The following is a 25,561-nucleotide window of genomic DNA, read 5'->3' as shown; positions in this document are numbered from 1 at the left end:
GTGGTCCCTAGGGCTTTCCCCAAGCCCATGGACTAGAATAAGATTCCCCCACACACCCAGAAGCCTGCTGAATCTGTCTGTGAATGTTACGTGGCTATCCATGACTCTTAAGTTGTTTTCAAGGAAAATTCCAGGTTTCCCGTAGGTGTCGAGTCCACCCTGGTGGTGTCCTGCACGACCCTGCCCTTAGTGCAGACAGTCTTCCCACTGGAAATTGAAGTCCAAGCAGTTGCAAACCCCCCACGAGGCAGTGGCCAAACCCTCCCCGGTGATGGGACCCCAAGGGCCCACGAAGCCCATTTCCCAGCCTTGGGGGGGGCGGGGAATTACTTAGAATGGGGTGACTACTTCAGTTTGGGGATGAATTTTCTCACCATTTCAGTTAACACTTGAACTGTTCTGTTAGTGCCCAATGCCAGATCACACTGTCCCTCCCTCAGAGTGGTGCGTGTGCCGCTCGTGGGGCTTGGACAGACCCCACGTGTTCTGTTAGTGCCCAGTGCCAGATCACACTGTCCCTCCCTCAGAGTGGTGCGTGTGCCGCTCGTGGGGCTTGGACAGACCACAGCATCGCCCTGTCTCTCAGCCCATGGCCTTTAAGCTGGGGTCTGTGCGAGACAACCAGTCACTGCTCTTCAGTGGTCTGGTGCCTGTACGTCTGGCTAGGCTGAGCTGTCCCGGGGAAATACATTGCATGTCTTTTTTCCTTTCCCAAAGGGGAAATGGTGCTTGAGTTCAAGTCTAGTACTTAGGAGCGTTCCGGCCCCTTTATTGCACTCTGCAAACCAAAGTAGACCAAACTTGGGGCTCGTCCCCACTGTTAAACCTGGTACCCCCATTCCTGGGGCAAAATCCTCCACAGAGCAAGGCAAATCCACAGTGTTCCTCCCATTAATATCTAGATCGACCCTTCAGAATCTCTCCCAAGAATAAATCAGTACCCTGTAAGTCCTAAAGAGGCCTGACCAGGGCATCAGGCCTAGAAGACAGTAAGGACTCATCATCCTTTGTATAGTCCTGGAAATATCCCTGTTTTACCCATGAAAATTCTGTGCCCAGGAATGGAGCTGGGTCGGGCACATAAAGGCAGTAAGCACTGTAATTCCCCCACCCTGTTGTGTCTAATCCGTACGCACTGTTGGTTTCCAGCCCTGCTGTAGGAGGTGTCTTTTTTTTCTCTTTCTAAACTGTAGTTAAGTTACGCAGTCCATTTTTTTAGTATTCCTTTTGACAGCGGTATATATAGAATGATAATGGCCCTTTGGCCTTTACCTGGGAAGGAGAAGACTGTTCGCAGATAATCCTGCCTCGAGGGTTTACTGAGAGTTCTTCTCCACACAGAGCACAGCAGCCAACTTAAACGACGTGCTCTCGTCCAGAGGCTCAACTCAGCACAGATACGTCACGGATTTCACTCTCTGCTTGCCTTCCCAAGGCTGCGGTCCAAAAGACCTGCTCACCTGTTAAAAATCTTAGTCTTTAACAGGCACAAAAAATTGCCATTTGTTCAAACATCTGGTTCAAGATTTAGGATAACTTAATCTCAGAATGGGGATACTTCCTGAAAGACTTCAGGATCCTGAAAGACTTGGGGGCATTTTAAACTTTCTGTACCCCAAGGTCAAATGTGAATTACAGGGTTTTCTTGGCTTGGGTCACAGTTGGATTCCAAACCTCTTAATAGCTGAGCCCCTTTGTGCCATACAAAAGAACACCAAACCGGACCCCGTTGTTTGGGATGACCAATATATCTTCTCCTTCAAGACTTTGAAGGACGGTAGTAAGTCCACCTATCCTCAGACACTCGGATTATCAGCTACGTTTTCCCTTTTGTAGATGAGAAGGAAGTAGGTGCCCTCAGATAACTTATCCCAAAACATGGGGCTATCACAGACCCCTAGGTTACTCTGGCCAACAGTTAGGTCCACTGCGTGAGGTTACATCCCCCTGCCTTAGAACTCTGCTTGCCACCACCCTTAGTCGAGGCTACTAAAGGGTTAGGGGGTCTTCCTGAACCCTCTTGACGGTGTCAGGGCTGGTGAGGCTCTCTTGAAGTCACGCCACACCCAGTACCTTTCAGCAAGCTCTTTCCTCCTGTCAAGCCCTCTTACTGACCCCCACCCCATCACTCTTGTTCACGGGAGTGGTCTCAGCCCTGCCGCCCTTCTTCCCTCTTCCGCTGATGGAACTCCCCACGACCATCTTCCGCAGATCACCTGTTGACCCTCTAAGAAACCCCTGTGACGCACAATGATATTTCCTGGTTGACGGGGACTCTTACCTGAACTGTGCAAGTGTGAGTTTCGTGCTGGGTATGTGATAACAGTTTGGAGGTTATTGAGGCTGGACTCTTACCTTTGGCTGCTTCAGCTCAAACCAGCCGAAATCGATGCCCTCACTTGAGCGTGCCTTTTAGGTGAAAGCAAGAGAGGAAATGCTGCTCCTGATTGTCCTTATGCCTTTGGAATGGCCCCTGATCTTAGAATCTTAGCGGAAACAACAGGGCTTCCTCAGTTCTCGTGGAGGTGAAATTAAGAATGGCTTCTGTGCCCAAAATCTAGTGGTTGCCCCCAGCAGCTCTAACTGTTGCAAGTTAGAGGAAGCCAAAGGAATCTACCTCGCCAGTGCCCCCGTAAGAAATGCTGCCCTAAGAAATCCGTTGACCAAACTTCCGTCACGGCCCAGAAGACGGCTCCTGTGGCGAGGACCGAGGAATGACCAGGGAAGAGCAGAGCTGACCCGTGAAAGAGAGAAGCAGAGTTGGAGATCTGAAGGCTGTTGGTCCCACAAAGAAGAGGGACTCTGCTTTGTACCCAGTAAGATGCTGGTCCTTCCAGAAGTTCTAAAGCTTTCCTTATGGGCCACTGTGCCTGAATTAAACCATTGGACCCCCGAGGAATGATAACTTTACGGGTTAGTATTGGTGGGAAAACGCCAGCAAGGCCACAAAGCACCGCCTGGTTGTTCCGCCGACCTGAGTGCAGCCCAGGAAGTGTTGGCACCACTCCAGGACCGTTCGGGGCCTGGCAGGTGAATTTCATACATTTGCCTCATCTCCGGATGTAAATATGCTCTAGCAGTAATTTGCATATTCTCACATTGCACTGGAGCGTTTCCATGTAGAAAGGTCACTGCCTCTTCCTTAAAGTCCTTTGAGGTAGGACTTTTCCCACTGGGGAATACCGTGGTGATCAGGAGACCCACATCCCTGGACCAGTGAGCGTTAGACGAGTGCGGGCTATGTGGCCAGTTCTGCATGTTTCTGCACAGTAGCCTCGGACTTCAGGACTGGCCCCCGTACACAGAGAACTGTGAAGATCCAGTTTGCTAAGTTAGTTGAAACCCTCTAAACAGCTTGGCCCCAAGAACCGCTGCTGCTTCCTTGAAACCCTTACTCTGCTCCACTCAGTGTCACAGACTCTCTCCTCGGAAGAAATGACAGGACGGCAGCGCACCCCGCTCCTGCTTCCTTGGACCCACAGCTAGAAAACGGGGACAGACTGGAGTATTGCAAGGGTCTAATTAAATCCATCGAGAGTAATCACGCCGTGGTAGTGTAGGACAGTCTTTCCACAGCAAGTCCTGAGAGACAGGAGACGTTGGACATCACACCTCGCAGCCGGGCGCGCTCATCTGCTGGAGAAGGCATGTCCATGAAGATGCACTCCAGCCTCACTGCGAGGCTGCCTGCCAGCTGTTACCGAGGAAGCTCAGTGCCACCAGGTTCCAGGAGACAGACTCCTGGATTCATGTGTGCCAGCTGAAAAGGCCCCAAAACCTGGGAGGACCTACATCCAAGCTGGTAGCTGAAAGCTAAAAATGTTCAAGGACTGAAGTCCATGACATTGGAAGCAGTCAGCCTCCCCAGGATACTGGGGTCAGTCCTGTAGCACCTCCCGCTTCGTGGAACTCTGCATTGCCCGACCGCTGAGTCCTGCTGTCTGAAGTTGTAATTGTCCCTTTGCTAGTCTCCTTGCCACTCCTTGGTTTGCCTGTAACGCACTCCTTTGTTCCCAGTCCACAAACCCGTTTTGAGTCCACCGACCCTGCGCATCGCTGGGTTTGCCCTGGAGCGAGCAGTCACAATAAGCCCGGACTGGTGCCCTGGCCGTTACCTCTGGAAGGATGGCAGAAGCTTTCTGCTGGAGATGACGGCCTTCCCCTCGTGCCTAGGACGCCGTACACGTTCTTCTGGTAGGGGGGTACCAGACGTCCCAGCATTCCGTTGGGTGCTCTTCCCCGTAGAGGAATGCGTGCACTCAAGTCCATGCGTCTGCCCACGGCCTTTCTCTGTGTTACGCAGACTGTGACAGGATGAGCAGACGTCAGGGCTGCCTCCCAGGAAGCGTGTATGACGACAGCGGTGCAGGACTCAGGATAGTACGCTCCGCACGGGGATCGAAGCGACGACAAGGTCTCCGTTACCGTAGCTCTGTGTAGGGTACTGGGACCGGGAAGCCGAGGTGCTTCCTTTCAGTGGCGCCTCCTGAGCAGTTGCTCAAAAATCTAGCCAGGGGTGGAAATGAATTCAACATGCTTTCTTCTGGGAAGAGCCCCAGATCTCCATTAGAACCTCACCCACAACCACCAGACTCCCTTGTTAGTCCAAATATATTGAAATTTAAGACATTCCTATAACCATTTCCATGGTGCTGAAAGCCCCCTTCCTGCACGTTGGGTGGAAATGACTGTGCTTTGATCGTGAGGCCGTCTTTTTCATTCCAGGGGGAAGAACTGGGAAAAGGGGTCTACCTGGCCTCCCATCTTTACAAAACACTAGGTACTTCTTTTTTTTTTTTTTTTTTAAGATTTTATTTATTTATTTGACAGAGAGAGATAGATCCCAAGTAGGCAAAGAGGCAGGCAGAGAGAGAGAGAGAGGGAAGCAGGCTCCCTGCTGAGCAGAGATCCCAATGCAGGGCTCAATCCCAGGACCCGGGATCACAACCTGAGCGGAAGGCAGAGGCTTAACCCACTGAGCCACCCAGGTGCCCCACAAAACACTAGGTACTTCTTTCTGCGCCCCCTGGGAAGGATGCTGTGAAGTTGCTGCCCTGACTCCTGCTGCTGAAACCAGGAAACCCTCCTGGCACCCCTGAGTCCATTCTGGGGTTTTCTCCCGCTGTCTTAAAAGAGCACCTGGTAACAGGGACGGATAGCACTTTGGGTGCATGCCCACGAGTACCCCCCATCGATAAGGATCTGCCTGAGCCTTGTTCCCTTGTGGGTTGGGCCGCAGAACTTGTAAAGTCAGCTCGGAACCTGTGGCTGTGGTACGGCTGTCACTGCTCCCGTTAGAGCTTCTGGGTGACCAGCCAAGCTGGAGAGTCTCCGTAGTGGGCTTCAAAACCACAGTCCCGTGCCTTCACCCTCCACAGCGGGGAGGGCAGGAGCGCCGTTTTTGTATTAACAAATTGTAGGAAATGATGCAAGAATGAAAAGTAAGAAACGGTAACATCAGACCCTGAACTGACGTAAGCCGGGCTCCCGGGACCTGGGGCGCGTCAGTCTTACTAAATACGGGCGGCTGCGGAAGCTGTCGAGGGGGTTTGCAGCCAGTAGCCGTAAGTGAACCTTCGACCGTGGGTATAACCCTCCAAGACGCAGGCATAAACTAAGGGTTGTTTTCCCTCCCAAGATTTCTGAGGCTCGAGTGGGAGACACGTGACTGGCTTCCCCCATTTCTCGACTGTCGGCTGTTCAGGTGAGGCCCAATCCCCTCTCGCCGATCCCCTCCTGTGAGGGACAGACATCTGATGAGGATGTCCCTTCAGTTCGGGGGCCGCCATCCACTCACAGCTGCGGGCCCCTCTGACCAAACCAGCCCCCCAGGGCCTTCTGTGAAAGATGTGGGTCAGAGGGGACATCTGGAGGACTTGAATCTAAAACGGAACCGAAGGCTTGGAAGTGGAGAATCTGATACGGAACAGCGAGCTAGAGGACTGTCCGGCCGCCGGCCCTTGGGCGCTTGACCGACAGCAGATGGAAGCGGCCTCCAGCCAGGGAGTGACCGCCGTGAGCCTCTTCCTGCCCTGCAGCTGTCACACTTGCCACATGGCTCCTGGCCGGATCGCCCCCTCCCGTGCAGAAAAGCCGCCTGCCCTGGCCCTTCAGCTGACTCGCCCACAGCTCCCGACGCCAGTTCTGTGCTTTTCCCAAGTCAGCTCTCTCGCCGGCCATCAAGCTTGCCTGGGTCTATGTCCTTTGTCATAGGTGATAGAAACCCGGGTCCACATCCTAGCAGCCAGATGACCTTGGGATGGGCGTGCTGCCTTGACCGGCCTCTGTGTCCTCTGCCACACACACGGGACGTTGCCTCCCTGGCAGGGTTGTCGCTGGGTAGAAGATGTGGGAAAGCACCTGTCCCACGGGGCCCTTGCTAGTAGAAGAGGTGTTAGGTTTGGGGGTGGCTTGCCTGGGTGCTGCCGATGTGGGGAAAGACCGGAGCCTGTCGCTGAACCAGCCGGGACGGCGGCTTGTGCCGAGCAGGCTCATGCCGGCCGCCAGTGTGTGTCTGGCCGCCAGGCCCTGCTGCCTGCGTCTGTTCCATGGGGCACGTGGGTCGGGTCGGCAGGAGGTTCTGGAATCCGCCTGTGCTCTCACCCAGAAGGCCTGCTGCTGTGGTCCTCCCGCCGCGTGAGTGATGGATCAGTTCCCTGGGCCGCCTGAGCTGCAGAGGTGCGTGGTCAGGGGGAGCCAGCGGGGCTCAGCAGCCGGCAACCAGGAGGCCAGGACGGCAGCTCTGAGGCTGCTGTCGTTGGCTCTTTTCTTGAAGTCTTCCCTGCCTGGTACTTGTCCTGTGGTGCGTGGGGGCCAGCAGAAGGGGAGCGTGGGGCTACTGTGGCTGTGGCCGGACGCCGTCGGAGAACCTCAGAGGAGCGGGAGCTGGGGTCACTGTTGAGGGAGATGCCTAGAAGGGCCCAGGATTCCGGGTTCTGTTGGGGGGACTCGGGACTCAGCCGCAGGTGCTGGGTAGCACTAGGAGTCTTCAGAGCCCTCACTGACCATTGGCACGTGTGGGGGCGGGCGGGCGGCCACCTCTCACGGAACGTTCGTATCGCTATTGTGCGCCTTCTGGGCTTATCAGCAAAAACCAAAATAGCCAAAGAAAAATGCAGTTGAGTGGGAAACGGAACAGGTGCAGACCGTAAATTCCAGTTGGAGCTGCTCTCCTTAGACGTGGGGGTTTCGTTGTTCCCCGTTGTGGTGGAGAGCTCAAGTCCTGCTCGGGGACGTGAGAACGTGAGCCCGGGCCAGCGCTCGGGACACCGCCGGGATGCCACTGGGACGCGTGTGCTCTACGTGTGAGAGGCGGGAGCGTCACCACCTCCCGACTGGTGTCACGTTCGTCAGGGTTTTGAGACTTCACTAATCACGAGTTCTCTTGAAGGAGTAAATATCCATGATTTCACTTTAATGTTTATAGGTAAGAGACCATCTAATTTGGAGAGTCTTGTGTGTGTCTTGTAAACGTGGGGTCGTCGTACCGAGTGTCACATGTTCGTACATAGCACTGCCATCTCCAGTGTGGGAGTAAGAGAACACACAAAACCAGGGACCTTTGAAATCCTGGGGCTTCTGCATGGCTCCACTGGTCAAGCGTCCAGTTCTTGGTCTCAGCTCAGGTCTTAATCTCGAGGTCATGAGTTCAAGCTCCGTGCTGAACTACCCCCCGCCCCCGGCGTGTGGAGCCTGCTTCAGAAAAATAATAACGGCGCTGGGGAGACTCAGTCGTTCAGCTGAGGTCATGGTCCCAGGGTCCTGGGATCAAACCCCGCGTCGGGCTCCCTGCTCAGTGAGGAGCCTGCTTCTCCCTCTCCCTCTGCTGTTCCCCCTGCTTGTGCGGTTTCTCACTCTCTGTCAGATAAGTCTTAAATTAAAAAATAATAATAATAGTAGTGATAATTGTGACTTCAAGTGTGAAAGGTAATAGAAGCACTAGTAAATGCTTTGAAGAGTTCTGGGATCATTGGCCTCCTAGCGTAAACATATGTCCCTGTTGGTGAAGCTTATTAGAGAAGGCAAATTAGAACTGATTAGTATTCCTTTGAATTCTGGTCATTTTAGCACCAAAAAGAGAGTTTGTTCCTTTGTTTCTATTGAGCAAAATATGCGTGCACTGAAATGCATAGATCTAAGTGTAAGATTTGATGAACTTGACAAGTGTATCTACCGTGTATATACCCAAGAAACCCAGCAGCCCGTTTAAGATCTAGACAGTCCGTCACCCCAGAAAGTTCCCTCCTGCTCCTCCTAGTGGACCCTCATCCCCCATAGACAGCCAGTGACTGCTACAAGCACCCTAGAAAGTTCATTGTGAATATTTGGCAATGTTAATTGTTATAACTCTCTTAATTTGTAGGAGATCAAAACACTCAGATGGCAGATAACAGGTAAGCCAAAATGAACTTGCTAATTGGGACTTAAGTTGAAGAGCATGAGCCTAGACACCCATGAGGAAATGCCACAGAAGCTCTGGCGGGACGGCTTCCCTCCCCCGCTGTGTTTCAGCCCATGAAGGAAGGGGCTTCGCACAGGGGAAGTGTCTCAAGCATCGATACCGAGAACGCTTTCGTGGGAAGTGACCACGTTGCTGGCCGACAGTGGCTGGACACCGCCCTCACATCATTGGCCTCTGGGGGGTTGAGTGAGAGAGAGATTTTGTTTCGTGGCTCGTCCTGAAAGCCGCATTTGGTGCTGCGTAGTATTTGACGTGGTGTAATTTTGGTGAGGGAAGCCATGTCCAGGCGTCTTGGAAAACTGATGCACCTGTTTTCACGACGTCTCATTGTTGGTAGACTTTCTGTGGTGAGCTTACAGAGCCACCGTGGGCACTGTGTCCTGAAAACTCGGTAAGGTAGCCCTTCGATCCCGTTGGCCGCCGACCACAGTGTAGCTTGCGTGTTGGTCGGCTAGTGGGTTCGGTTTGAGGGTGGGGAGCAGAGTTTTGGGGGTAGAAACTAGAAGTAAAAACTAAGCAGCTTTGGCCAGGGTTGGAAATGAGAACTTTGGGGCGCATCGGGGTGGCGGTGGGGTGCGTTCAGTGGTAGGTGGTTTTTGTTTTATTTTGTTTTTAATAACCAAAACATACCTCATAGATACACCCGTGTGTCTGTAGTTCTGTCCACGTGTGAAGTTGTTGTAGAGCTGCCTCTTAATGTGTTGCACAAGGAAAATGCCCTTGAACTCTTTGGAACGTCTTGATAGCTAATACGTATCGTACGGTCTTAGTTTTTCAGACGGTGTTCCTTCAGACGCCTTGGAGGCTGCTAAAAATGCAAGTCACACAGGTCAGTTCACGGCCCGTGGGGAAGGGCCCCGCGGGAGAGTCCGCGCGCAGAGCGGGGTGGCCTCCGCTCTTGAGCTCGTGCTCGCGACTAGCCAAGTCATCCACATGAAGCATCGCTGGGCTTCGGGGGTTTGGGGAAGTCGGAGTCGTTCACGTGAACAGTACTTCCCGTAAAACCTTCCATGGCAGGAGCTTCGGGCTCTCCAGAAGTAGGCTAGCCAGCACGGCGGGCCTCCCTGGGCCCGCTGCCGCGCAGGGCCCGCGTGGCTCAGCCGGGGGCCGATCGCTTCCATGTGTCCATTGTTCTTCCCCGATCCTCCTGGAGCAAACCCAGACTCCATGTCGTTTTGTCCCTCAGTTCATAGATGTGTGCTTTTTTCGCCTTCTTAAAAATCTATTAGATCTGTACCCTTTTCCCCTTTAAACTGTTTGAAAGCAAGTTGGGGGTATCTTGACTTTTTTCTCCTAAAACAGTTTCGTGTAAATTTCCTAGAAACTAGGAGGAATGCCTCTAACCCCAACGCTGTGACCCCAACCAAGAAATGCAGCATTTACACAACACGGTAGTTGTGTGAACACAGAGTTGTGTTACTGTTGCCCTGCCACTCTCGGCTGCTGCTTTTTAGCCGTAGCCCCCAGCCAGCGGTGGCGTCCCGAATCTAGTTCTGTGTCCCTTATTCTAGAGCTGTTCTCCTGCCTGTGTACCCTTCCCTGCGGTGACACAGTGGCAGACTGTGCAGGCCGGCTGTCTTGGAGAACGGCCAGGCTCTGGATTGGTCGGGTGGTTTTCTTCGCATTAGATTCAGACTGCCGCATAGTGACCTGCTGCCGGGGAGCACGCTGGGGTCGTGGCCAGGGATCCCGAGATTGAGGACTTGGGGAAGGTTGTGTCTGGCAGCCTTCCCCTTGTGAGGGTCTCTTCAGTAAGTGACCCGTCGGTCATCCTGTGGACATCCTGTTCTCCCCGAGACATACTAATGATCCTTGTGGAATCAGGAATGACGTTGGTGTTTGCACGGGGCACTTTTCTAAGTATGGCAGTCCGACTGCGTATTAGAGCTGTCGGAGACGGCCTTTCCCTCTCCCAGCCCCTACTTCAGTGTTCTAGATCCTTCCTCCTCCAGGGTTTCATCAGTGCCATCAGTACTCTTTTTGGTGTGCAAGTGGTCCCACGTGGCAGTGCAGGTCTCTTCAGACTGGCTTCTGTGACCTTTTGCCTTGTCCTCTTGAGCTTTGAGCACCTCGTAGCTTTCTCATGCTCCATTTTTCCTTGAACTCTTGCTCTGGACCTGGAGTATACCATTTCTGCAAGGGGCCCTGTTCCTTTCAGTAGGGGGGAGATGTATAAAAACCAGGATATAGATGCTAGGTGTTCACTGTTTCTAGGCCTTTCAGTGGCAGGAGCTAGAGAAGACGCGTGTCTGTGGTGTGGTATTTATAGATTGTACGCATGCCCAGTTGTATGCGTGCAGAACTGCATAGGTGAAACCACCCAGTGCTTCCTGGTAGCCGCGCTGTATAACTAACATGTTGGAATTGGCTTGCCTGCTTGGTATCCTTTGCTTGCCCATGTGACTTCAGTACAGAAAGGTGGGGAGAGCTCCCAGGCACCTTTGGAGTTAGGGGAGGGTGCTAAATTAGGGTTCCTGGCCAGTGGGAACGAGCAGGCGTCAGTTCAGCAAACACTGAGCATCTCTGCCATGGGCCGTTGCTGTGTCGCGCCACTGTTGGTTACGGTGGAGGAAAAGACCTCCCTTCCCCTTCAGTGTCTTGTTCGTTCGTTGGGAAACCGTGATGTGTGTGGGCCACCAGCACAGTGTAGGGGAGGAGGCCAGTGATTTGGGGAGGGGGTAGTGAGGGAGTGCGGTGTGGAGGGGGTGGTTTGGGCAGAAGGGCAGTGTAGTTCAAGGTGGAGGCCAGAACTTGCACTTCCGGTGCACCAGGAGCCAGTGCATGTAGGACCTCCTGGGACGTGAGCTGGGCCACCAGTAAGCACTTCTGTCCCTCAGAAGACATCGTTGCCTTCTCCCTGTCCTTGGCTTCTGGGCCCCCTTAGGTCTGGGGAAGAGAAGGGAGGTGGCAGGAGATAGGCCCCTGAACTGGGAGGTGATGGCATCTTTGGGAGGTATGCGGCTTAAACAGCTGAAGCAAGAACCAGAGCTTACTCCCTGGGTGCCCTTCAGTGCATTTCTGACTGCCCGCCCAGCTGGGTACTGGATAATGGGGTACTCTAAAGGTAATGCCTTTAGAGTACATTTGAAGGGGCGCCTGGAGGGCTCAGTCAGCTAAGTGTCCGACTCTTTATTTCAGCTCACGTCATGATTTCAGGGTCACATGATCAAACCCTCAGGCTCTGTGCTAGGCAGGGTGTCAGCTTGAGATTCTCTCCTTCCCTTCCCCCTTCCCCCCATCCAGAAAAAAGTAAAATAAATTTTTAGTATTTTCAAAACATGTTTTTAAGAAGCCACTTGCTATATTTAGAAGTTAAAGTGAACAGTCAAAGCTGGGGAGGTCCGTGCTGATGGTTTTGTCCCCTTGGCTGTTCTGTGTTGGGCGTGTCTTAAATATTCTGGCCTTGTTTTTACCTCTTAATAGAAAAGCTCACTGATCAGGTGATGCAGAATCCTCAAGTTCTGGCAGCTCTACAGGAGCGGCTTGACAGTGTCTCCCACACTCCTTCCAGTTACATCGAGACGTGAGTATGACGTGCCTGCGACTCAGTACAACTCAAGAAGCAAAAGCAAAAAGACCGATTTCCTGGTTCCTTGGAATAGGAATACACGATCCGCGTTGAGCAGATTTTGGGTGCTGAGAAGCAGGCACTGGGTTCCAAAGAGGAGCGTCTGGGCTCGGCAGGTGGCAGAGATGCAGGCCTGTGGTGGGGGGCTACAGCGGGGGGAGTTAGCTAGCCACAGGGCTTTTGGGCCCGGCTCAGGGTGGCAGGGTGCTGGCTTCCAGCTGACTCTCCGCAGGCCGACGTCATGGTACTGTGAGGGAGTGGGAGAGTTGAAGGTGATCATGGGCTCTCTAGTTTGCTGGCTAGACTCCGGGTGAGTGGGGTGGCTTTCACACCGAGGGAATGCCGGGGCTGGGAGCGAGGTTTCATGGACTAGGACTAGTCCCGTGTTAGACGTACTACATGGTACGTGCCTGTTGGGGGGACGGTGTAGAGTTATTGTAACTGATTGGGGGACAGTTGGATGTAGGATATCAGGGTCCAGTTTGCTTAAAATCGTTTGTTGTTTTTACTCTGTTAGGAAGACGAGGAAAGATAAAAGAAAATCGTAATTGTATGATTAATGCAGAAGAGAAATAGTGGTGTTTCTGTGTGTTTCCCATTTCATTAGGTCCTCAGTGTGCTTCCTCCTTGTTCTCCTGCCAGCGGTAGTCCTAGAGATAGGACAGTAGTTTAGGGCTCTTGGTAAAGGACCTTTACCCTGAGGTGGCTCTGGGTAGGGTGGCAGGGTCCTTTGATGTAAGGCTGTTCCAGTGTTTATTCTGAACAGTGCTGCATGTCGGAGCAGCTAGGACTCTGCGTGTTGTCAGAGGAAGGGTAGAGTACTCAGGCTACTGCTAGTCCCACCTTGAGGACTCAGCCCAGGTGGACACTGCCCAGGAGGGCTGTATGGGTCTGTGATGAGGCCCAGAGATCTCTTTGTTCTAGATGGTGACCGAGGGCTTCAGGCTAAACATAGAGTTTTGATGGGTTAAAAGGCGGTATGTTTCTTCTGATGTATAAAAGTAATGCATACAAACGGAAATGTTTCTAGACTATAGAAAAGTACTGGGGTGCCTGAGCTGATCATCCGACTCTTGATTTCGGCTCAGGTCCCAGTTTCAGGATTGTAAGATTGAGCCCCGTGTCCGGCTCTGCTCAGCATGGAGTCTGCTTGTCCCTCTCCCTCTGCTCCTCTCTCTCTCTCTTTTTCTCTCTCTCTAAAGTAAATAGAGGGCGCCTGGGTGGCTCAGTGGGTTAAGCTTTTGCTCTCAGTTCAGGTCACAATCTCAGGGTCCTGGGATCGAACCCTGCATCGGGCTCTCTGCTCAGTGGGGGGGCCTGTTTCCCCCACCCCCTGCCTCTCTGCCTACTTGTGATCTCTTTTTCTTTGTTAAATAAATAAATAAAATGTTTTAAAATTTTCTTAAATAAATAAATCTTTAAAAAAAAAAAAAAAAAGAAAAGAACGTCGAGAAGTATCAAAAGGCAAAGAATCTCAAAGTTACCCGACCATGGAAGGGAACAGACCCCACTTACTTGTCTGTGTTGTGTCTGATTTTCCCCTTAGTGTAGCAACATGAACCCTTCACCCGGTGCTGAATATCCTCTGGAAACACAACTCTGGACAGGCTGTGGCCTGCTCCTGTTCAACGTGTCATTGTTCTCAGTTGTCCACTTGTACAAGTAATGCCTCAGGGGACACAGCAGCACACGAGTGTTAGCATAAGTTCCTGGAAGGAGAGTTGCCGGACCCAAGGAACATTGAGGTTCTGCTTTGTCTTTAAGGTGGATGGGGCTGTTAGAGGGCTTCTTGGGCTCATCAAACCCGGGAGGTTTTTTTAATTGCCATTTTGGTAAGGAACAGACAGCAGTTCTTTTAAAGATTTCATTTATTTATTTGTCAGAGAGAGAGAGAGAGAGCGTGCGCAGACAGAAGCAGGCTCCCTGCTGAGCAAGGAGCCCGATGTGGGACTCGATCCCAGGACACTGGGATCATGACCTGAGCCGAAGGCAGCCACTTAACCAACTGAGCCACCCAGGCGTCTGGACATTTTGTGGGATTGAACTTTCTTCCCATGCTTGATGATTTGTTCTGCTTCTTTTGTGGATTCTCTGTCAGCGCCGGGCCCCCCAACCCCTTCTACTGGGATGTTCATCTTTCTAACACTGTTTAGGGGCTCATTTCTGCGAGTGAGGATGTGAGTTCTCTGTTAGCCTGAGTTATCTTAAGGGGACGACGGACAGGCGTGCTGCCTTCTTTCGCAGGCAGGAGGGTGATTTCCTTTTCCCTGGTTCTTGCAGCCTGCCGAAGGCCGTCCGGAGGAGGATCAACGCGCTGAAGCAGCTGCAGGTGCGCTGCGCCCACATCGAAGCCAAGTTCTATGAGGAGGTGCACGACCTGGAGAGGAAGTACGCCGCCCTGTACCAGCCCCTCTTCGACAAGGTGGGACGCTCCCTCTGCGCTGCCCGCGCCGGCACATCCTTCTCTTAGGGCCCCACGTTGCGGGGCAGAGGATCCCGAACGGTTCTCCTTCAAGCCCCAGACTTAGAATCTTACATTATAAGAGCGTCGGTTTTCACGGGCTTTTCACAGATGTGATGTACAAGCTGACCTCGAGTTTCTGACTAACCCACCCTGACTCTAAGACCGTCTCGTTCTTACTCAGAGAAGGGAGTTCATCACCGGGGACGTGGAGCCGACGGACGCCGAGTCAGAGTGGCACAGTGACAACGAAGAGGAGGATAAGTTGGCGGTGAGTGTTCGCGAGCGAGCCGGGCAGCTGCAGCGCTGGGAGTAGGAAGTCCGTCTCGGCGTCCCCGAGGATGGCGCCCCTGACGACGGGCCGCTGCGCTTTCTTCCTGATCGGACCGCGGAGCGGCCGGCGGGTCCGGTATCCGGTAATTCCGTGACCCGGCCAGGCTCCCGCTGCTCCAGTGTCTAAACAGCTCCATGCCGCAGGACGGTGGGATGTGGGATCAGAGGAGTCCGAGTGAGAAAGTCGGCAGAGTCTTCGATCGAGACAAAAGCGAAGTCCCACAAGGGGAGGGTCCCTGTGTCGGCAGTCCCTGCGGGGTCAGGGTTGTGCGGAGGGCTTGGTGGGGGTCTGGGCCGCCGCCCTCCAGGACCGGGGCGGTGACCCAAGTAGCCGCGGTGCCCCCAGCCCCTTGGGCTTCGGAGCTCTTCCTTGCCTCACAGCCTTTGGCCCCGTTCCGGAGCCGGGGGAAGACTGCAGGGTAACTTGGTCCGCCAAAGTTTGTTGGGAAGACAAGCAGCTTTTGTCCTTTTTTATCCATCGGGGCTCCTTTTTAGGCATTTTTTGGCAGTGTGTGTTGGTTGTAGTGACCGTATGCTTTGATCTTTCAAACGTCCTGCAGAAGCTGGCCTAGTTGAGGCTGTGGCTGTGGGTGAGCCTAGTTGTGCATCGTTTCCTTGTTGCTCAAGAAACATCAGCCTCGGGGCGCCTGGGCGGCTCAGTGGGTTAAGCAGCTGCCTTCGGCTCAGGTCATGATCCCAGCGTCCTGGGATCGAGTCCCACATCAGGCTCCTTGCTCCGCAGGGTGCCTGCTTCTCCCTCTGCCTCTGCCTGCCATCCTGTCTGCCTGTGCTCACTCCCTCTCCCTCTCTGATAAATAAATAAAATCTTTAAAAAAAAAAAGGAAAAGAAAGAAAGAAACCTCAGCCTCTGTTACTCTCTGAAGCCCCTTACGGTCGCTCTTACATGAGACGGCCCCACGACGGAGCGGCTGCGTGCGCCGTGGATCCAGTGAGTGCCGTGCCCGAGCTCCCTGGGCCTGCCCGTTCCCGGAGCCCTGAGGTTAGAAAAGCCACCTCTGCACGTCACGTGTAGCCTGTCCAGTCACCTCCCCGATGTTGGCGAGCAGTTCCTTCCTGGATGCCTGTAGCCGCCTCCTCTCTGTCGGACGGACACAGTGCTCAGCGCTCCTTGTCGCCAGGGCACTGGATTCTGGCCAGCACTGGGTGGCTGGTTGTCCCGGGACAGGCATCTCCTAGAGTGGCACTTGATACCTTCCCTGTGGTGGATGACATTGTACCGTCTTCTAAAATCATGTCACAGAATCACCTCTGAAGGGAGTGCTCTGACTGCCTAGGAACATTTAAAGTGGAACGTGTGCGGAGGTCTTGCAGGTGTGAGAACACAGTTTTGTTTTTTTGTTTTTCTTGTTTAAAGATTTTATTTATTTGACAGATCACAAGCAGGCAGAGAGGCAGGCGGACCTGGGTGGGAAGCAGGCACCCCGCCGAGTGGAGAGTCCGATGTGGGGTTTGATCCCAGGACCCTGAGATCATGACCTGAGTGCCAGGCAGAGGCTTAACCCACTGAGCCACCCAGGTGCCCCCCGAGTACACGGTTTTTGACATTTGTGCAGGATTCCGAAATGTATACTCTGTGTTAAGCCATTTAATGTAAATGTGTTGTTTTGTGCTAAGTGTTCTGTTTGGCATCTTTACTTTTTTTAGGGAGACATGAAAAATAAAGTAGTCATAGCAGAAAAAGAAGCAGCAACAGCAGAGGAGCCAAACCCCAAAGGAATTCCAGAGTTCTGGTTCACCATCTTTAGAAATGTAGATATGCTAAGTGAGTTAGTCCAGGTAAGCAAATTTCCACCTTAACAGAGAGCTTTTAGCCTTAGTAACTGTTTACTTATGAACCACTTAACCGAGAGTTGAGCGGTTGTTCACGGTGGGTTGAAAGGCACTTCGTGTGACCGGCAGCTCACCTGAGTGGTCTCAGTCTCCTGAGCTGGGGGTCTCGCTGTCGTGCTGCTGGGAAGCCTGCCCCTCTGCGGCTGAGCCACGACTTGGCGTGGTCTCACGTTCTTACCTGGGTCTGCCACCTTACCACAGAAAGCCTTCCTCACCTTCCTGTGAATGGACAGGTGGGAAGGTGTGAGGGCAGGAGACCAGAAAATTGGCCAGCAGGGTCCGAAGCTGACCGAGATGTTTCTTCTGAGACATGAGGCCCAGCAGGCCTGGTTGATCCTGTACGCAGTGACGGCAGGTGGCAGTGGAAACAAGTCGGGCTCTTGCCCTCCCTGCCTGGCCTGGATGACTCCCAGTGCTCCGGACCAGAGAGAAGTGGCACCCTGTTGCTGACCGCTGGTCGTTGCACAGATGTGTGTGACTTCCTGTTGACGCCTGCGTGCACTAGTGAGCCCCTGGGGGGACATGTGTGTTGTTCGGGAAAAGCCCATTAGAAATTCTTTTTTTGTCTTGTTAATCAGGAGTATGATGAACCGATCTTGAAGCACCTGCAGGATATCAAAGTGAAGTTTTCAGACCCTGGGCAGCCTATGGTGAGTGCCAATGGACGGAGCTCCTGGCTGGCATCAAACAGGTCAGGCTCTGAGGGCGAGGGGCTCGGAGACGTGGCAGGCGATGCACACCTGGCTGCACACTTGCAGGGTGGCAGGCTGGTCCTGAGCAGGACGCTCACCAACAACTAGAACGTTCTCACGTGGCCTTCCTTGGTCCTGCCCAGCAGTGCTGCACATCGTGGCAGGTAGCTCGGGCCATGGGCTGCCTGTGGCAGGTGAAGGAGTCCACATAGCACGGGACTCCTTGACCGTGGTGTCTGCCACGCCAGGTGCTGCTCTTGGCTGGTTTGTTCTGTGTCAGTGTCTTTCTCCTAAGCATCTCCTGGGTTTGTGAGGACCTGACGTCTGTAAAACGGGGTGGCAGGTATGTCAGGTCTGGGCGGCGCTCCGCTCTTGTCTGTCTGTTCATGTCCGTTTATCCTTGCTGTGTCAGTTAGCGAGCGCATGCACGCGCACGGTTGGTGTGTGACGTAGCGTTCGGTGACTCATCAGTTGGGTGTGGCACTCGGCGCTCATCACAGCACGTGCCCTCCTCAGTACCCACCACCTGGCAGCCACACCCCGCCCCTCCCTCCTGACCCTCAGTTTGATTCCCGAGCAGCACCTTAATAGCACGCCGAGATGCCCATGAACAAAGTCTCCTAGCTTTGACCCGAGACGTAGTTGCAGGTGGGTAAAGCTGGACAGCGGGCGCCTGCTCTGGCCGCCACACCGCGCCCTTCCCCACGACCTGCTGCGCGGAGAGGGGCCTTTCCTTTCCTCCAGGGCACGGGCCCATCACCCTGCGTGAGTGGGTCCTCGTGGAGGCACTGTTCGTGGCCTGCTAGCCTGGCTGTGGCTGACGGGCTCCATTCCAGTGCCACAGCAGCTTCAGTGGCTTGTCACTGACGGACTCGTGGCTCTCGGTTTCAGGCCCTTGGGACACAGGCCTGGACTTGGAGTCCGGCTCCTCCCTTCCCATCGCAGAGCACTGGCTCCCGGTCACAGATGAGGGCCAGCTTTCGTGGGCCTTCCCTCTCTGGTCCTGGCGGAGGTGCCTTGCTGGAGGCAAGGGGCAGGGGGACACATGCTGAGCTCACTCTGAGAGGTGATATTCAGCTTCCTCTCTGCTGGTGGGGGCCTGGGCAGGAGCTGCAGTGATGCCTGTTCCCAGGCCAAGGGGAACCCCTTTCTTGCTGCATGGGGTTTCTTGCTGTAATGGGGTGATCGCAGGGCCTCTTGGTTGGCGGGTGCAGGGGCTGGGCCCCGGCGCCCCCCGGAGGCCGCGTGGGGCATTCAGAGGCTGCGGGCTTGCATCTGGGGGGTGGGAGCGTGCTGTGGAAGACTCTGGGTCCTTTCTCTCCTGACACTTCTTTCTCACCTGTGGATCGTCCAGACCCCGTTTATTAATTTTTCCCCTTTGGATCAATCCTTTTTTTTCTTCCTTTGCTCTTATGAGACTCCCGTTTGGTGATTTCCTGGGTCTGTTTTCTTTCTCAGCCTGTCTGACGCTTTTCTCCCTCTCTTACTGTGGTTGATAGACAGACGGGCCCTAGTCTGGGTAGAGGATGGGCCGGGCACCTTCCCTGTTGGGAGAGTCGTGCATGCTGCCTGGGGAACGCTGAGAAGAACCTGGAGGTGTGAAGAACAGCAAACAGATGTGTCCCCTGTGGAGTCAGGCTCCCCGTAGTTTTTGTTTTTGTAAAATTATCATGAAATATTTTAGATGGTAAAATTAGAAATACGAACCATCTGGCGTCCGAGTGAAGCCGGGCCAGTGTGTTTGCTTCTCTCACGCCCACACCTCTGCGCCTCTCCAGGGTCTCCATGCTTCTGCAGCACAGCGGGGGGACGTGTGTGGACACTGTTGTCCCGGCTCTGCTGGGCGGAAAACAGTTACTGTAGCCTCCGTAGGCCGCGAAGTGCTCGACTGCCGTGGCCCACGCGCGCCGCTGCCACCTCCGCCCCGTTCTCAACTGTTGCATTATCACCAGCATTCTTGACCCCAAATCTTTGTTTAGAACTTGGATGATTTCCTCCGTTTAGATCCATTTTAGTGCAGTTTTACTGGGTTAAAGGAGGTGAACATTTATAAGGCCAGAGAATGTTCATTTATGTATTTTTCACACTTTGTTTTTTTTGTAGTCATCGTGGTTTTGTCTCTGTTTTGAATTAATTTCAAGCGTAGTGCAGAGTTCCCGTGTGCCGTGTGCCCAGACTGCAGTGGCCAGCGGTGGCCCGCGGGCAGGGTGGGCACGGGCGGTAGCAGCCATGTGTACCCCGCTAGGCAGGGGCGGGGTCTCAGTTCACACTTAAGTACAGGGACTGTTGGGCCTCCGCTGTGTGCTTACGGCTGACTGGCTAGAGGGGACGGTGTGGGATGGAGGCAGCCTCCTCTTTGGGCCCGTTTCTGTTGGATCCGAACCCTCCATCCCTGCCTTCCTTCCGTTTCAGATAGGAGCGAGCGAGCATGAGCCGGCCGGGGGCAGAGCGAGAAGCAGGCTTGCAGCTGAGTGGGGCGTCCAGTGCCGGACTCGATCCCAGGAGCCTGGGATTGTGACCTGAGCTAAAGGCAGACGCTTCAACAACGGAGCCAGCCCCAGGCGCCTCTTGAGCCCTTTCTTAATTCACCCTTAGTCGCGTGTGACACTAGACTAAACGGAGGCCCTGGGGAAGGAAAAGATAGGAGAACCTGAAAGCAGAGAGATGACGTGCTCGGTCTGCAGAGCTGCTGGGAAAGGAAGTGGGAGACGAACCTGCGCCCGCGTAGGGGGTGAGGCGGAGCCCCTGCGTGGCGCTCGTGAGCCCTCTCTGTCCCCTGGGGTGCCCGTCCGCGCTTGCGGGCGCAGCCTGCAGACTTCGGGGCTCCTAGCAGCCTCCTCACTGACCGAGCACTCGCTTCTGGCTTCAGGGTGGGTGCCGCCCTGGGGCGGGGGCCAGGAGCCGAGAGGGGTCCATGTGGGGTGCCGCGGCTATGCCTGCTCTCTGCCAGGCCAGGGCCTCGAGCTCTGCACGGGGCAGTTTCCCCTTCCCCATTAGTGGAAGTGGTTCGGTTTTAGTCTTTCAAATCTATTTTTTCCCGGCTGGTAGTTGTGTCCTTGTAATGAAAATTGGAATAACTACCATTTAGCAAGCACTGCCTGTATAAACCGTTTTCTAAGTGCTTCCAGAGGTCAGTCCTCTAACCAGCTCGGGGAGAGAAGGGGGGAGGCTGTTCGCTCCACTTCGCAGATGAGGAAGCAGTAGCACAAACACACGGTGACTCGCCCCAATCACACAGCGCTTGCGGGCCTCACAGATCCTTGTCAAGTCTCTGTGACTTACCGAACCGGCGACGTCCTCCCTCCCCTGGGCGAGGCTGAGGTGCGCGTCTTTGCACTTAGTGGTGATGCCGTTCCCCGGGCGGTTTTCCCAGCCTGTGAGTACCTCAGAGTAGAGGTAACTAGGTCAGAGAATTCTGTTTTACTTTAATTTCTTGGTACCGTCAGATGGTCCTTTCTAGAGCTGCCCTCGGTCTGCGAGCAGGCCTGATTTCCCAACACCTTGCGGGTGCCGCCGTCGCTCGTGCACACGGAAGAGGCGAGCAAGGGTCCTCCCTGCCGCCCCGTGGCTGGGTTTGTGCCTGCTGCTTTCACATCCTGCGGCCGTTTTTGCTCCCCAGATTACATGGCGCTTGGTGAACAAAGGCTGAACTTGCCCTGGGTGTGGTTTGAGGAGGCCCAATCGATGCCCCCCACCCCACCCCACCCCACCAAGAGTCTGGCCCCCTTGCGCAACAGGGAAGGCGGTGCTCTGCCTGAGCCCGTGTGCCAAAGGAGGGGAGGGCTGGGCACTGCTGCCTGGTTTCCCGGCTAGTCCAGACCCCCTCCCCACCTCCGAGGGGTGAGGCCAGGGCTGCAGAGGGAAGCTAGGGTTTCCCAGGCGAGCTTAGACTCCGCTGGGGAGGGGTCTCAGAGGGGCTGCTCGGGCTGGAGTACAGCAGGTATTCCCCCACCTGTCGTGTTTGAACTTGGTGTTGCTGATTTTTGGAATGAAGAAGCTTTTCTTGATACGTGGCCATACCTGTTGAACTTCTCAGTAATGGTTTCTGTCCATGGCATCGTGCCCAGAGAGGCACTGGCTCTGGTACATACCATGTGGTTCGTAAAGTCTCACTGGCTTGTCGGTTTTTAAGTGGCACTTAACCGGAGTTTTTGTTTTCAGTCTTTTGTATTAGAGTTCCACTTTGAACCCAACGACTACTTCACCAATTCAGTCCTGACAAAAACGTACAAGATGAAGTCAGAGCCGGATAAGGCCGACCCCTTCTCCTTTGAAGGTCCTGAAATCGTTGATTGTGATGGGTAAGAACGTGCTATTTCCACTTTTTCTGAAATGAAAACAGATGATTTTAGAACTTAATGAGTAAGAAATTAGGAATAAAGCAAAATATTTTCAGTTTTCTTAAAATCCCAGTAGACCAAGATTTACATTAAATAGCCTTCTGGTGGGGGGTTGTGACGGCCTGTGCTGGGACATGAGTCATGAGGTCACATGTGTCAGGTGGGGGCTGGTGGCCCAGTCTCCTCCTCGGATGCAGGACTAGACTCTAGGCCCCTTACGGGATGCTGTCCTCACTGAGCCAATAGACGACCTCCACGAGTCTTTGCTGAGAGAGGGGCGGGGTCTGTGCAGGGCAGAGCCCGGCAGCTGCTTGCTGCGGGGATTGGGGGCGTTTAAGTGTTGGACTCATGATGGAGCAGCTTGCGATTTCAAGAGCCATCACCAGGGAGTGTGGTTTGGAGCTCCTCCCTCTTCGCTTGTTTGAGATGGTTTGGGAAAGTCTGTTTCTTTGGTTTGGGAAATGATTTTTGAATTGGCACGATTATCCTTGCTCACTGGAACCAAATACTCCTGGACCTCCTGCAGGAGCAGTTCAGAGCTTTATCAGACCCTGGCCACAGTGACCCTGACAGCGCATTTCCCGGGACTGGGCCGTCCAGGCCTGTTCTGGAGCAGACGAGTCACATGCTGCCCAGGGGTTCCTCGTGGGCCCGCAGGCGCTGGGAGGCGAGGAAGCGTGTGGGGCTCGCCCCCGGCCCGGCCCACTGGGCAGCCTGGACCCAGTGCGCTCGGAGAAAAATAAAGCAGTCAGTACTTGGTGCAGCGGTCACCTGCCGCCTCTCCGGCTTGTCCCACCCGCTGAGCTGCTGGAGAACTCGGGGCTGTGAGTGGGTGACTTCAGGTGTGCTCCGGGGCCTGGACAGAGGCGGCAGGTGACAGGGTCTTGAGCATCCTCTGGGCACCTTAGCCCAGCCTTGACCAGGCTTGGTCATAGCAGTCGTGCTTGGGGAGAGTCTCCGGAGAAGCCCCCCGCTTCTGATGGCGCTTCCTGCCGGGGCGTGGCAGCCCACGCCACTGGGCCAGTTCCCTTTCGCTGGCCGTCACCTGAACTTGCGAGGCGTGTGGTGGCGGCCAGCAGGCTGCTTGGCTGCGCTGTCCACGTTCGGCCGCTCACTGGCCTTGTTTACTGGGATGTCCGTGCGCTTCTCAGGGCGCGTGTCTGTGTGCGTGATGGCTGTCTGTCCCCACAGGTGTGTTATTGACTGGAAGAAAGGGAAAAACGTTACAGTCAAAACAATCAAGAAGAAGCAGAAACATAAGGGCCGAGGCACAGTGAGGACAATTACCAAGCAAGTTCCCAACGACTCCTTTTTCAACTTCTTCAGCCCGCTGAAAGGTGAGTGGGGTGCGTCGTAGGCATTGATGATGACGATGAAGTCGCATCGTCACCCGCGGGGTCTGGTCTCAGTCCTCTGCCGAGCGTGGCCAGTAAGGACACGTTTGCTGTGCCAGGAGCTGTGGTGCCGGTGCTCACGGGGTCGGGGAGGGGTTAGCGAGAGGGGAAGGCCTGGCGGGCACTCTGAGCGCCTCGCTGAGAAAGCTGGACGGATGCCTGGAGTGCCCCAGCCGACGCTTCCACACCTTGGTGCTGCGGCCCGCTGGTGGCCCCGGGGCCACCCGTCCTGCTATAGGGCCCCTCTGTCGCCAGTCGCTGGTCACAACCCAGGTACGCCTGCACAGCTTGGGGAGTGTCCCCCACCCTTTCTTTCTCATAAATTCTGCTTTATTTTTCTCCATGACTTGGTAGAACTCAAGGGGTCTTGGGGTTTATAGATTGTGACAACACAAGTAGTTGGATTTCTAACTTGAAAGACTTAGCTTGGAAACTCCGATTTTTTACTGCCCTGAGTCATAAAATAAAGATGGAAAGTTTGACCTTGTGGAGGGTGAGCAGCAGGTTTCAAGAGTAAATACTGGCGAGTCTTTTTTTTTTTTTTTTTTAAGGTTTTATTTGTTAGAGAACCAGCAGGGAGAAGGGTAGAGGGAGGGAAGCAGGCTCCCTGCTGAGCAAGGAGCCCCATGTGGGACTCGGTCCCAGGACCCTGGGGCATGACCAGAGCCGAAGGAGACACTTAATGACTGAGTCCCCTGGGGACCCCAAATATTGGCAGGTCTTTTCTTTTTTACACTTTTTTTTTCTTTTTTTTTTTTAAGATTTTCTTTATTTATTTGACAGACAGGGATCACAAGTAGGCAGAGAGGCAGGCAGAGAGAGGGGGAGAAGCAGGCTCCCCCTGAGCAGAGAGCCCGATGCGGGGCTCGATCCCAGGACCCTGAGATCATGACCTGAGCCGAAGGCAGAGGCTTAACCCACTGAGCCCCCAGGCGCCCTGATACTGGCAGGTCTTAACAGAATCTCCCAAACTTGAGAGAGTGTAAAGACCAGACGGTTCGCAGTGTTAGAGGAGCGCGGGTCACACGGTTTTCCTCTTTGTTTTCCATGAACACAAACAGACTGAAATGAAACGTGGAAATGCAGCCCTGCCTCAGTAACTGGTGGGTGTGTGAGCTGTTTGCCCTCGGCCACAGGGGTGCTCCGCGCTCAAGTGTGAGCCTTGGACCCAGAATTTGTCTCGGAGCCCAGGGCCCTCGCTTCTCAAGCTCCGCCCCTCAGCCTCAGGCCCGCATCTTTCTGGCGTTTGTCTTTGAGCTTAGGGGATGCACGTGTGTTGGTTCGGGGGTGACAGTAGCCACAGAGGGACTTGTTCGGTTTCCTTCTTTTAGACCAGGGGGCCCCTTTGGCGGTCACCTATGAGCTTTTGCTGTGAAGCAGAGGGGCTTTGGTTCCCGAACCGCAGTGGTTTGTTGCAAGGTTTCTTAAGATTGGATTTAAGTAATTTTAATAAAATCAAAATGAGATTAAGTGGACTCAGAATTTGGAGGGAGGTGACATTCAGCATTCTAAAACTGTCCTATGATGGTTGTATGACTCTAAAAATGTCAGACACGTCAGCTGTCTGGTAGATAAATTACACCTAAACGTAGCGATTTTTAAAGGAATTGCACATCATATCCAGTGATGAGCTCTATAAACAGGTATACAGGGGCCATTGGGGGGTGATCAGGCAGGCCAGGAAGAAGTGTTGGAAAGCAGGAAACGTATTTTGAAGTGAGGGAAACAGAAGCTGGCTGGTCCGGTGCTCTGCTTGTCCTTCAGTCTGCAGAACATGTCCCAAAGTCACGTGAGCAGAAGTCCGGGACCGGTGTCCCCAGACCCAAATCTTAATCTGCTGGGGTTGCTCATGTGCCAAGACTCAGGGACCGTGGTGCGGGGTGGTACTGTCACGTGCGTGCCCAGCCCGTGGGGAACAGCCGAGCGGGGAGAGGCCCCGAGAGGCAGGATGAGGCCAGTGCTCTGAGCCTCCAGCTCCTGGCAAGACCCGGCCTTGAACAAGTGTCCCTCGAGTCCCGGATTTGGGTCCCGTGATCATTCGAGTGTCACTGGGCTTTGTTGAGTGGTTTTAAGTCCCTGTCTGTCCTGTCACCCTTGGTTCTGGGTCGGGCTGTGGCCAGCTGCACACACGCATGTTGGGTCGGGAGGGTGGGGGGTGCTCTGTGGTGGGCAGCGACCACAGCACCGTCCTGCCCACGGGGAGTCTTTCCCTTCTGCCGGAGGGACGCTTCGCACTGAGCAAGCACCTCCCCCTGGCCGTGCAGTCGCCCGTGGTGTCGCCCCACTGAATGTGGAGCTTCAGAAGCACGGCTCGAGGATTTTCCTCTTCCCGACAGTCCTACAGGATTGCAGGCACTGGTGCACGTTCCTTAAGGTGTAAATGCACGGGGCGGCCACAGTCGGGGGCTCTTGATGGCCCTTCCCACCTGTTGGCACTGGGCTAGGAGAATCTTCCCCCCCC

General features: G+C 54.3%; 1 protein-coding gene and 1 non-coding gene across 7 annotated transcripts in view; both read left to right on the top strand.

The window, feature by feature from the left end:
* Positions 1–25,561, top strand: part of NAP1L4 (nucleosome assembly protein 1 like 4) — a 44,716-nt gene that overhangs the window by 9,413 nt on the left and 9,742 nt on the right. For 2 of the 6 annotated variants that reach the window (XM_059398926.1, XM_059398927.1), the window contains exons 3-12: positions 4,726–4,780; positions 8,363–8,393; positions 9,232–9,290; positions 11,885–11,984; positions 14,310–14,451; positions 14,675–14,761; positions 16,489–16,620; positions 17,253–17,324; positions 21,528–21,667; positions 22,898–23,043. In XM_059398926.1, the coding sequence (XP_059254909.1) occupies positions 8,380–8,393; positions 9,232–9,290; positions 11,885–11,984; positions 14,310–14,451; positions 14,675–14,761; positions 16,489–16,620; positions 17,253–17,324; positions 21,528–21,667; positions 22,898–23,043 (892 nt within the window). In that variant the 5' untranslated portion in view covers positions 4,726–4,780; positions 8,363–8,379. Of the gene's footprint in view, positions 1–4,725; positions 4,781–5,638; positions 7,457–8,362; positions 8,394–9,231; positions 9,291–11,884; positions 11,985–14,309; positions 14,452–14,674; positions 14,762–16,488; positions 16,621–17,252; positions 17,325–21,527; positions 21,668–22,897; positions 23,044–25,561 lie in introns of those variants that run through there. The other 4 variants (XM_059398928.1, XM_059398929.1, XM_059398930.1 and 1 more) reach the window with 4 other exon arrangements.
* LOC132009543 (small nucleolar RNA SNORA54) lies at positions 18,150–18,272 on the top strand. The gene has a single exon (XR_009402007.1). It is a non-coding gene; the product is annotated as a small nucleolar RNA SNORA54 (small nucleolar RNA).

This window comes from Mustela nigripes, chromosome 1 (genome assembly GCF_022355385.1).
Source record: "Mustela nigripes isolate SB6536 chromosome 1, MUSNIG.SB6536, whole genome shotgun sequence".
NCBI lineage: Eukaryota > Metazoa > Chordata > Mammalia > Carnivora > Mustelidae > Mustela > Mustela nigripes.
Note: the sequence above shows the minus strand (reverse complement) of the source record. Positions and strands in the feature narration are given on the sequence as shown.